The sequence below is a fragment of the Carcharhinus amblyrhynchos genome, chromosome 15 (genome assembly GCF_965287045.1).
Source record: "Carcharhinus amblyrhynchos chromosome 15, sCarAmb.v2.hapA, whole genome shotgun sequence".
NCBI classification, from domain to species: Eukaryota; Metazoa; Chordata; class Chondrichthyes; order Carcharhiniformes; family Carcharhinidae; genus Carcharhinus; species Carcharhinus amblyrhynchos.
The window spans coordinates 1740777-1753489 of NC_137338.1; the positions used below are offsets into that span (position 1 = coordinate 1740777).

At 44.0% G+C, this 12713-nt stretch overlaps 1 protein-coding gene across 2 annotated transcripts in view; it reads left to right on the plus strand.

The window, feature by feature from the left end:
- The window catches only part of gbe1b (glucan (1,4-alpha-), branching enzyme 1b), a 509684-nt gene that overhangs the window by 31649 nt on the left and 465322 nt on the right, over nucleotides 1-12713 (plus strand). For both annotated transcript variants that reach the window (XM_080203341.1, XM_080203342.1), the window contains exon 2: nucleotides 9714-9883. In XM_080203341.1, the coding sequence (XP_080059467.1) occupies nucleotides 9714-9883 (170 nt within the window). The remainder of the gene's footprint in view (nucleotides 1-9713; nucleotides 9884-12713) is intronic.

Consider the following 12713-nt stretch of genomic DNA (forward strand, 5'->3'; position numbering starts at 1 on the left):
GCCCGTTGAAGTGGTGGAGGCTGCCTCGCTAAATATTTTTAAGACGCGGGTTGATGGCTTTTTGATAAGAGAGGGGATTAAGGGTTATGGGGAGAGGGCGGGAAAGTGGAACTGAGCAGCGACAGATCAGCCATGATCTTATTGAATGGCGGGGCAGGCTCGAGGGGCTGGATGGCCTACTCCTGCTCCTATTTCTTATGTTCTTATGTACAACTGTGGCAAAGCTTACCTTCTCATCACCTTACAATAAACACCAACATTCCATTTGCCTTCCAGTTCTTTGCAGTTCCTAACCTTTGTCTCTGCCATCCTGAGCACAATCTCTCCAGATGTAATTAAATCGGGTGCATCTCTTTGGAGAAATCAAAAACACATGTCTGTCTGATATTCTAGTTTGTTTGCTTTGGAGACTCCTGAGCTACTTACGAAAACCCCTGCCTTCCTTTGCTCTCACTCTGTCATCCCTCGCTCCCTCTTCTGCCTTTCCCTAATAAACAATTTCTTCCTCCTCACTGCCACTTACCCACCTCCCTCACACAATCCCTGTCTTGCCCCCATTTCAATGAACCCCCTCTTTTCTGCTTCCCCAACTTTTAAAGGTCTTTTTTCTACATACTGCTTTTCACTATATCTCCTAACTCTACGTTTTTGTGACTTATTCGTGGGACATGGGCATCGCTGGCTGACCAGTATTTATTGCCCATCCTTAGTTGCCCTTGAGAAGGCGGTGGTGAGCCGCATTGAATGGTTGCAGTCCGTGAGTTGTGGGTTGACCCACAATGCTGTTAGGGTGGGAATTCCAGGACTTTGACCCAGCGACTGTGAAGGAATGGTGATATATGTCCAAGTCAGGACGGTGAGTGGCTTGGAGGGGAACTTGCAGGTGGTAGTGGTGTTCCCACCTATCTGCTGCCCTTGTCCTTCTAGATGGAAATGGTTGAGAGGCTGGAAGGTGTTGTCTAAAGATGTTTGGCGAATTGCTGCAATGCATCTTGTTGATGGTATGTACTGCTGCTACTGAACATAAAGGGGGAGGGAGTAGATGTTTGTAGAGGTGGTGCCAATCAAGCTTTGTCCTGGATGGTGTTGAGCTTCTTGAATGTTTTTGGAGCTTCGCCCATCCAGGCAAGTGGGACTATTCCATCATACTCCTGACTTGTGCTTTGTAGATGGTAGGTAGGCTTTGGGGAGGCAGGAGGTGAGTTATTCGCCACAGAATTCCGAGCCTCTGACCTGCGCTTGTAGCTGCTGTGTTTATGTGGTGGGTCCAATTGAGCTTCTGGTCAATGGTAACGCTGAGGCTGACAGTGAGGGATTCAGTGATGGTTACATCATTGAACGTCAAGTGGTGGTGGTTAGAGTCTCTATTGGTGATGGTCATTACCTGGCATTTGTGTGGCGTGAATGTTACTTGCCACTTGTCAGCGCAAGTCTGGATATTGTCCAAATCTAGTTGCATTTGAACATGGACTGCTTCAGTATCTGAAGAGTCGTGAATGGTGCTGAATATTGTGCAATCATTGGCGAACATCCCCACTTCCGACCTTCTGATGAAGGGAAGGTTGTTAATGGAGCAGATGAAGATGGTTGGGCCTTGGACACTGCCCTGAGGGACTCCTGCAGTGATGTCTTGGAGCTGAGATGACTGACCCTCCACAACCATCTTCCTGTGTACCAGATGTGACTCCTACAGGGGAGAGTTTACCTCTGATACCCATTGATTCCAGGTTTGCTAGAGCTCCTTGATGCCACACTTGATCAAATGCAGTCAAATTACTGCCGGCTACCATCTTCTGTAATACTTCATTCTGTAAAGAAGCTGCAATATTTACAACATTCAACAGTTACATAAATCCAGTTGTTAAATGTGATTTCCATTTTCTGGCATAATGTATTGGTACCAATTACTTAAACAGCACATTAACAGCACTGCTGTTTGTAAGTCTCCTCCATACATTACCGCAACCCACTGCATTTATGTCACTCATACAACCTTTTAAATTCCATGCCATTTTACTCTAATGTGCTTTGTTCATGGGCTCCAAGGACAGTGCTATAGAGTCAATTTTTATTTGAATTTAAACAGCATTTAAAAAAAAAATCTGTCATTTAAGTAAGGACTCTTGATTGATCAGTAATGTCTTTGTCCTTGAAACTGGTTCTTTTCAATTTGACAGTACTCTGGCTTTTCATTATTGCTAGAGTACTGTAAAGATTTTTTTCCAGCTTCAAGCCACACCACTACTGCAAAATATTTTATCTGTAATTGAGCTTGATGTGTCTTCAAAATTTGTACATACGAACTTGCGAATTAGAGCAGAAGTAGACCATTTGTCCTCTAAAGCCTGCTCTGTCTTTCAATAAGACCATGGCTGATCTGCTTGTAAGTTCAACCCCACGTCGTTGCCGACCAATAACATTGGAACCATTCTTTACATTCCAACCTGTAATTATCTCACAATTGAGTCTCTGCCTGTACATATTGTGTTTGTGAACTAACCTCCACTCACCTGATGATGGAGCAGGGCTCCGAAAGCTCCTGATTCCAAATAAACCTGTTGGACTTTAATCTGGTGTTGTGAGACTTCTCACTGTGCCCACCCCAGTCCAATGCCAGCATCTCCTCCTCATGGCTACCAATAATCTTTGACCCCCTTATTAATCAAGAATCTATCTTCCCCTGTCTCAGAAATATGCAAAGATTCCACTTCTTCTGCCGTTTGAACATAAGAACATAAGAACATAAGAAATAGGAGCAGGAGTAGGCCATCTAGCCCTTCGAGCCTGCCCCGCCATTCAATAAGATCATGGCTGATCTGTTGTGGCTCAGTTCCACTTTCCCGCCCTCTCCCCATAACCCTTAATCCCCTCTCTTATCAAAAACCCATCAACCCGCTTCTTAAAAATATTTAGCGAGGCAGCCTCCACCACTTCAACGGGCAGAGAATTCCAGAGATTCACCACCCTTTGAGTGAAGAAGTTCCTCCTCAACTCCGTTCTAAACCGCCTCCCCTTTATCTTGAGGCTGTGCCCCCTAGTCCTACTGTCTTTTTTGAGCGGGAAGAGTCTCTCCACCTCTATCCTATCCATCCCATTCATCATCTTATACGTCTCAATGAGATCTCCCCTCATTCTTCTAAACTCTAACGAGTACAAGCCTAGTTTATTCAGCCTCTCCTCATAGCTCACCCCCCTCAACTCCGGTATCAGCCTAGTAAACCTCCTCTGCACTCCCTCCAGGGCCAAAATATCCTTGTGCAGGTGCGGCGCCCAAAACTGCACACAGTACTCCAGCTGCGGCCTCACCAATGCTTTGAGCAAGAGAGTTCCAGACACTCACGACCCTCAGAAAGAAACCTCCTCATTTCTATCTTAAATGGGTGACCCCTTATTTTTCAACAGTGTAGCAGCCTCTGATTATGTGCTGTACTCAACACAGAAGAAAATTCACATCCTGTTTTTCTCAGCCATATTTGAACCAGTGATTGGGGGGGAAAGCAGGAACAGGTAACTCAGTTGGATGATAATGAATGGCGGAGCAGGTCCTGAAGGGCCAGATGACTAATCCTTCGTTTCTTTTTCTCCAGTGTTTCTTAATAGTATTCTGGGTTTTAACTTCAGAATTCAGTTTAATTATTCTGTGGATTCTGTGATTTTTGTTTTTCTAACATGCTGAAACTGAACAAATTGTTACAACTTGGCCACATTTGACCCTGGAATGAGTTTCTCACCATACATTCTCTCTCTCTCTCTGATGGAGACCTCTCATTTCATCCTCCACAGCATTGCTTGACTCTGCCCTTGGCTCAGCTCCGTGCTGTTCAAATCTTCTTTCTTTGTTAACTCTAGACTTGACTATTTCAAGATACCTGTTTCTGGTCTCCGAATCATGTCCTCCATAATCCTGAAGTCATCCAAAACTCTACCACCCACCTTGTTAATATGCCAACTGCTCTTTTCCCATTGTTCCCTGTTCTCACTGACCTGCACTGCCTCCCAATCTTGAGTTTGAAGCAGAAAACACTTGAAACACTGAGATGGTAAAGCAGTATTTGTGGGAGAAACAGGTTATAGAACATAGAACACTACAGCACAAACAGGCCCTTCGGCCCACGAGTTGCGCCGAACACATCAACACCTACCAATCTATAGACCTATCTATAACCCCCAACCCCATTAAACCCCATATACTCATCCAGAAGTCTTTCAAAAGACCCCAGCGAGTTCGCCTCCACCACCAATGACGGCAGCCGATTCCATTCACCCACCACCCTCTGAGTGAAAAACTTACCCCTAACATCACTTCTGTACTTTCCTCCCCGCACCTTAAACCTGTGTCCTCTCGTAGCGACCATTTCAACCCGGGGAAATAGCCTCTGAGAATCCACTCTATCTATTCCTCTCAACATTTTATAAACTTCTATCAGGTCGCCTCTCAACCTTCGTCTCTCCAGGGAAAAGAGTCCCAGCTCCCTCAACCTAACTTCATAAGGCATGCCTCCCAGTCCAGGCAACATCCTTGTAAATCTCCTCTGTACCCTTTCAATAGCTTCTACGTCTTTCCTATAGTGAGGCGACCAGAACTGCGCACAGTACTCCAAATGAGGCCTGACAAGGGTCTTGTAAAGTTGCAGCATTACCTCCCGACTCCTAAACTCAATCCCTCGATTAATGAAGGCCAGTACACCATACGCCTTCTTGACCACCTCCTCCACCTGCGAGGCCGATTTAAGAGTCCTGTGGACCCGGACCCCAAGATCCTTCTGCTCTTCAACACTACTAAGACTCTTGCCCTTGATAGTGTACTCGTTCATCCCATTGGTTCTGCCAAAATGGACGACTACACATTTATCCGCGTTGAAGTCCATCTGCCACTTCTCTGCCCAGTCCTGCATCCTATTTATGCCCTGCTGCAACTTTTGACATCCCTCCAGACCATCCACAACACCACCGACCTTTGTGTCGTCAGCGAACTTACTTACCCATCCCTCCACTTCCTCGTCCAGGTCATTTATGAAAATGACAAACAGCAAGGGTCCTAGAACAGATCCCTGGGGCACTCCACTGGTGACTGACCTCCATTCAGAAAAAGTCCCATCCACAACCACTCTCTGCCTTCTGCAGGCAAGCCAGTTCTGGATCCACAAGGCCAAAGGCCCTTGGATCCCATGCCCTCTCACCTTCTCAAGAAGTCTTGCATGGGGGACCTTATCAAACGCCTTGCTGAAGTCCATGTACACCACGTCCACGGCACTTCCTTCGTCAATGTGTTCAGTCACATTATCGAAGAACTCAACTAGGCTCGTAAGGCACGACCTGCCCTTGACAAATCCATGCTGACTATTCCTGATCATGTCAAACCTCTCCAAATGCTTGTAAATCTTGTCCCTCAGAAGCCTCTCCATCAGCTTACCAACCACTGAGGTCAGACTCACCGGTCGGTAATTTCCCGGGCTGTTCCTGTTCCCTTTCTTGAAAATAGGAACTACATCCGCAATCCTCCAATCTTCCGGAACCTCTCCTGTCTCTATTGACGACGCAAAGATCATCGCCAGGGGCTCTGCAATCACTTCCCTCGCCTCCCACAGTATCCTGGGGTACATCCCATCTGGTCCTGGCGACTTATCTATCTTCATAGAATTCAAAAGTTCTAACACATCCTCCTCCTTAATATCCACATACTCAATCTTTTCTATCTGCTGCAAATCCGTAGCAAAATCCCCCAGATCAGGTTTCAGGTTGATGTTATGGCTTCAGGTTGATGACCCTACATCAGAATTGGATGTTGGTGCTGTTTCCATCAATTATTTTTTGTTTTAGACTTCCATTGGCTGCTTTTGTCACAGAATCATAAAATCCCTACATTATAAAAGGAGGCCGCTCGGCCCATTGAATCTGTACTGATCACAATCTCACCGAGGCCCTATCCTCGTAACCTTATTTATTTATCCTTACACTAAGGGACAATTTAGTATAGCCAATCTACCTAACCCACACATCTTTGGATTGTGGGAGGAAATCCACACAGACACAGGGAGAATATACTGACTCCACACAGCGACCTGAGCTGAGAATTGAACCAGGTCCCTGGCATTGTGAGGCAGCAGTGCTAACCACTGTGCTGCTCTGTCTTGACTTTAAAGTTCAAATCCATCCACAGCTGCTCCTCGCTCTCTTTAATCTGCCCTAGACCCACAACCCTCCAATGTAACTGTGCTCATTTGCAAATGGTCTCTTAAGCATCCCTAATTTTGATTACTCCATCATTAGTGGCCACACCTACAGTTGATAAGCCTGAAACTCTGGACTTCTCTCTTTAAATTTTCAGACGCTCCCTGAAGCCTACTCTTTCGATTAATATTGAACCATTTGTTTGAATGTCGGTTGGTGTCCAGTTGTGTTTTACAATGCTCCTGAATGGTGCCTAAGCCCATTTTGCACATTAACACCACAACGTAAATATAAATTGTCCATGTTTATGTATTTCTTTTTTATACCATGGCTCCCAAATTGTTGTTAGACATCTGGCATTTGCAACATTCAGGTGGAAGAGTAAGTTTCAACTCCACTGGAGATCACCTTGGGTTTTGGCAACACCGAAGCAACACCAACGACACTGTGGCACAGTGGTTAGCACAGCTGCCTCTCAGCGCCAGGGATCTAAGTTCGATTCCCAGCATGGATCACTGTCTGTGTGGAGTCTGCATGTTCCATGTCTGCGTGGGTTTCCTCCGGGTACTCCGGTTTCCTCCCACAGACTGAAAGATGCATCAGTTAGATACATTGACCTGATCAAGCGCTGGAGTATGGCGACTAGGTGAATTTTACAGTACCTTCATTGCAGTGTCAATGTAAGCCTTACTTGTGACTAATAAATAAACTTTTTTTTAAACACTGAGAATGGTTCATTGCTGTCTTTATTTATTGTGTGTATAAGGGCCTCACCTGGCAATATCTTGCCCATCCCAAATTGTCCTTGAGAAGGTGGTGGTGAGCCATCTTGAACCACTGTTCATTTGGTATAGGTACACCCACAGTGCTAGTGCTGTTGAGGAGTGGGGTTCCTGGATTTTGATATGATGAAGAATGTTGATTTATTTTAATGTGGAGGGTGCTGGTGTTGGACTGGGGTGGGCACAGTAAGAAGTCTCACAACAACAGGTTAAAGTCCCACAGGTTTATTTGCAATCGTGAGCTTTCGGAGCTCACCTGATGAAGGAGCAGCACTTCGAAAGCTTGTGATCCAAGTAAGCCTGTTGGACTTTAACTTGGTGTGAAATTTATTTTGGGACAGGATTATTTGTGACTTGGAGGGAAACTCGCAGGTGATTGTGTTCCTATCTGTCTGTTGCCCTTGGTACGTTAAGTGGTTGGTGTTGCTGGTTTAGAAGATGCTGTCAAAGGTCTGGAATTGATCTGCTGCAGAGCACCCTCTAGCTGATACATACTCCTGCCATGCTTTCTGATGGTGGAGGAGGTAAATGTTTAAGCTTGCAAAGTTGATACTTAAAGGTGATGGTATTTCTGTGCTTCTGCTGCCTTGTCTGTTCAAGTAGTGTGCATTGTGGTTTTGGGGGCTCCAATTCACAGAATCATAGAATTGTTGCAGTGCAGAAGGAGGCCATTTGGCCCATTGTGTCTGCAATGGAAGGTTGAGCCATTGCCTGAGATATTTTGCTAGGTTAAAAATGATTGCTTTTTGATCTGGGTATGTCTCCAATATTAAGTATTTTTGACGCAACTTTCTTTTAAGGAATCTCAGTGGCTATGCAGCCATGAAGCCTGAACACTTTTTATACTTGTTTGCAATTGGAAAATGGAGCTAAAATGTTTCTATATCCTTTCAAAATAACATGCAGTTTGTACTGGCAGCTTTGATCTTAAGCAGAGAAAACTTTAATACGGTTTGATTGCATGAGAGTTAAACTGCATTGATAATACAGAATGGCTGAGAAATTCTTTATGCCCTTATTCTGAAAGGCAGTGTGTCATAAAGCGAGACTTTCATTCCTGTAGCGCTGTTCATGACCTATGATGTTCCAACGCACTATATAACGAATGAAGTACTTTGAGTGTAGTTGTTGTCGTCAGGAAGTGAAAGCAGCAGCTAATTTTGCATGCAGCATGATCTCACTAAGACAGCAGCTCTGTCTCAGAACCAGGGACCTCAGAACATCCATACTGGTACACTGATTTGAATTTTTTGATTTAATTTCTTATTGTCACCTGTATTGGTATACATTGAAAAGTATTGTTTCTTGCGCACTCTGCAAACAAAACATTATCATCATAGAGAAGGAAAGGAGAGAGTGCAGAATGTAGTGTTACAGTCATAGCCAGTGTGCAGAGAAAGATCAATTTAATGCGAGGAAGGTCCATTCAAAAGTCTGACAGCAGCTGGGAAGAAGCTGTTCTTGAGTTGGTTGGTATGCGACCTCTGACTTTTATATCTTTTTCCTGACAGAAGGAGGTGGAAGAGAGAATGTCCGGGTTGTATGGGTTCCTTGATTACACTGGCTGCTTTGCTGAGGCAGTGGGAAGTGTAGACAGAGTCAGTGGATGGGAGGCTGGTTTGCGTGATGGATTGGCCTCAGTCACAACTCTTTGTAGTTCCTTGAGGCCATGGGCAGAGCAGGAGCCATACCAAGCTGTGATACAACCAGAAAGAATGCTTTCTATGGTGCATCTGTAAAAGTTGAAGAGTCAACTGAAATTTTGTGCTCAATCTGTGGAATGGGGCTTGAACCCACAACCAGGGAGTATTACTTCTGAACCACCTTCGATGCCTGCAGTTAAAATTTCAAGAACATTATAAGAAAATTGAATCTGACTTTGGGCGATAGCTGGGCTTGGATTTAATAATGGCAGCAGCTGACTATCAGAATACAAGCAGCTTCATTTCATTTTCATAAGCTAGCATTGCCATGAGCCACTATCCCACTGTTCAATCTTTATTTTGCCACCGCTGCTATCAATCTTACTACGATTCCGAATAAATTTTTGCTGACGGAGAGCATATTATGCCAGAGACTGGTTTCAGCCAATAGTTCTCAATGTGCTTTGAACCAGGGTTGAGGAATCCTGAGAGACGAGATTGAACCTGGACATTGGAAGCAACGTTACCTATCAGAACGTTACAGTGTGTTGGAATGGCTGCTCTGTAACTGCAAGGATCCTGAATATAAGCATCACCAGTGGCCATCACTTGAAGTGAACTCCCTCTTGAGCACTGAATTTTGTCAATCTTGTGTTTAATCCATCTTGTGTTCTGCGATGGATTAAATTCCTTTGGTGATAATGCTGTTGGATACTAGGAGGGGAAGGATTTCCCTGAGTTTGTGGAAAAACTGAAACCAGTACAAGCTGCCTTTATCAATGCTTTACATCCATCTTTTACTACAGAGCTTTATTCCTCCTCTTTACCTTTTTTAAGAGACTGATTCCTTCTAATTTTGCAGATGCCAGGCACTGATTGATTTCCCCTTACTTTCCCAACCCCACTATGCTTTGCCATTCTTCATGTGTGCACCTGCCATATGGATGTCAGTGACCTATTTAATCACAGAAATATCATGAATACAAACCCTGTATCTGCAATTTATGCTTCTTAAAAAAGTTTTACCTCCCATGAGTTATCCTCTGCCGTTTTAACTGTTGCCACGTCCATGACTTCCTTTGCCATCTTAACATATTTACTTCTCTTGTTCCCAAAGGTATAAAAAATTTGCAAATTTGGCAAAAATCATCGAAGAGAATGAAGGCGGTCTCGACTCGTTTTCTCGTGGCTATGAATCCTTTGGTGTCAACCGGCAGGCTGATGGTGGAATTTATTGCAAGGAGTGGGCTCCAGGAGCAGAATCTGTGACTCTCATTGGAGATTTCAGTAAGTGTTCACTGTCCATGTAATTCATGCACTTACTTGATCTCAACAGTGTAATGTTCTTCGAAAAAAAAAGCAGATGGTGAAAATCTGAGATAGAAGTGGAAAACGTTGGAAATATTCCATTGCCCCTCTTGTTGGTGGAACACTGAGGCTTGTTTTTAGATAGGGTGGATTCTTTGGTTTAGAAGTTTTTATCCACAGATGGTATATTTATTTTAATTGTGGTAAAAGACATTTGTTATAGTTAAGTGATTGGAGTGGAGTAAAAATGAGCAAATGGAGTTGAAATACAGATCAGCTGTGAATGTTGGAACTGGCTTGAGTGACTCAATGTCCCATTCCTGTTCACTGCTGTTATTTTTAAAAACTGTAATGATAGATTGAATGGCAGCAGAGTGCAAAAAAATGGATTTAAGGGCACAGGATATTTAAAGTTTTAAGTTTATTTATTGCCACGAGTAGGCTTACACTAACACTGCAGTGAAGTTGCTGTGAAAATGCCCTAGTCACCACACTCTGGCACCTTTTTGGTCAATGCACCTAACTAGTCCGTTTTTGGACTGTGGGAGGAAAACAGAGCACCTGGAGGAAACCCACGCAGGCACAGGGAGAAGGTGCAAACTCCACACAGACAGTGACCCAAGGCTGGAATCAAACCCAGATCCCTGGTGCTGTGAGGCAGCAGTGCTAACCACTGTGCCACCGTGCCGGCAGCAACTCTGGTTGAAAAGGCTGTTTAGAAAAAGTAAAGGATCTTGGGAATTATAGTTTTTATTGTGAAGTATGGAATATAAATCCCAAGGGATAATTTATTTTTAATTCATTCGTGGGGCATGCATGTTGTTGGCTGGCCAGCATTTATTGATGTGGGTATCAAATAAATCGGTTGGACTAAAACCTGGTGTTGTCAGACTTTTTACAGCATTTATTGCCCATGTTATGGTTGAAAGTCAACCATGTTGCTGTAGCTCTGGAGCCGCATGTAGGCCAGACCAAGTCAGGGAGGCAAATTTCCTTCCCTAAAGAACAATAGTGAACCAGATGGGTTTTTCCGACAATCAACAATGGTTTCATGGTCATCAGTAGGTTCGTAATTCTAGATTCTTTTCATTGAGTTCAAATTCCACTGTTTGCCGTAGTGGGGTTCGAACCTGGGTCCCCAGAACATTAGCTGAGTTTCTGGATTAATAACCTAGTCATAATACCGTTAGACTGTTGCCTCCCTTATATAAAACCTTGAGACCTCTGTTTGAATACGGTGTTGTAGTATTGCTGATAAAAAGAATAATAATGCCACACAGATTTGATAGGTTGCTGCTTGGCGTATTGACAATTAAATATGAAGAAATATTGGGTTCTATTCATTAGAAGATTGCAATTTATGGGTCAGTATTATTAAAAAATTTTGAGTGGGAAACGTGGGTAGAAATCGACTGTTTTAAGTATTTGTGGAGTCTGAAAAGAGTGATCATAGGTACAAGATCTATACCTTTGTTACCTTTATGTCGGACTGTGCCAGTTAGTTCCTGGTTGGTTTCCAGAACTCTGCTGCCTGTAGTGTCCTAACTTGCACAAAGTCCCCTTCATCTGTCACCTTTTGTGCTTTTTGAGCTTGTCCCTCTATGATCAATCTCCTGCATCTCTGCAACCAATGAAGGCATCAGTCCCTTCAGTTTCAATTGAGGCATTCAGGAGGGCATTAGATGATTACTTCAATAGAAGCAACATGCAGAGGTACAGAGAAAAGGCAGGGAATGGCACTGGGTCTTAATGTTCGTTTGGAGAACTGGTCTAATGATGTGTAGGTTAGGTGGATTGGCCATGCTAAAGTGCCCTTTAGTGTTCCAAGATGCGTAGGTTAGGGGAATAGCGGAGTAAATATGTGGGGTTACAGGAATAGAGTATGGGGTGTGCCTGGGAAAGTTGGTGCACTTTAGGGATTCTGAGATTGATCTTGCGCTGTAACAATTCTGTGATTCCTTCAATTCTCTGCTGCTTCTTGAACAATCTTGGCTTTAATCAATTCACCATTGGTGTCTGTGCCTTTTGCTGCCAAGGTCCTAACTTCCCTGGAGAGGTTGATGTAATGGGAGATAATTAGGAGGCAGATGAATGAGGGACAGAGCGATGATGCCTCTGCCTCTGTGTCCTACTTGAAGATGGTTATTAAATCCACCTCTGACCAAGAATTGCTCATGTGCCCTAATAATTTGATTTGCAGCTCATTGGAAAGTTTTGCTTAGTAATTGCTCCTGTGAAGAGCTTTTGGAATTCTAAGTGCATTAAAGACTCTGTAATTTATTTGATTAAGAACAGAAGGCAAGAGCAATGTCTTTGCATGTTGCTGTAAAGCTGTGACCTCACTTCCAGTGTTTGTTGTTGAGGCAAAGCTATTGAATGCTTGAGATTAGTTTGGACAGGTGAATAAAGGAGTGGGCAGAAACGCTTATAGCCGCACCTGCGCAAGGATATTTTGGCCTTGGAGGGAGTGCAGAGGAGGTTTACTAGGCTGATGCCGGAGTTGAGGGGGTTGAGCTATGAGGAGAGGCTGAATAAACTAGGCTTGTACTCGTTAGAGTTTAGAAGAATGAGGGGAGATCTCATTGAGACGTATAAGATGATGAATGAGATGGATAGGATAGAGGTGGAGAGACAGTAGGACTAGGGGGCACAGCCTCAAGATAAAGGGGGGGCGGTTTAGAACGGAGTTGAGGAGGAACTTCTTCACTCAAAGGGTGGTGAATCTCTGGAATTCTCTGCCCGTTGAAGTGGTGGAGGCTGCCTCGCTAAATATTTTTAAGAAGCGGGTTGATGGGTTTTTGATAAGAGA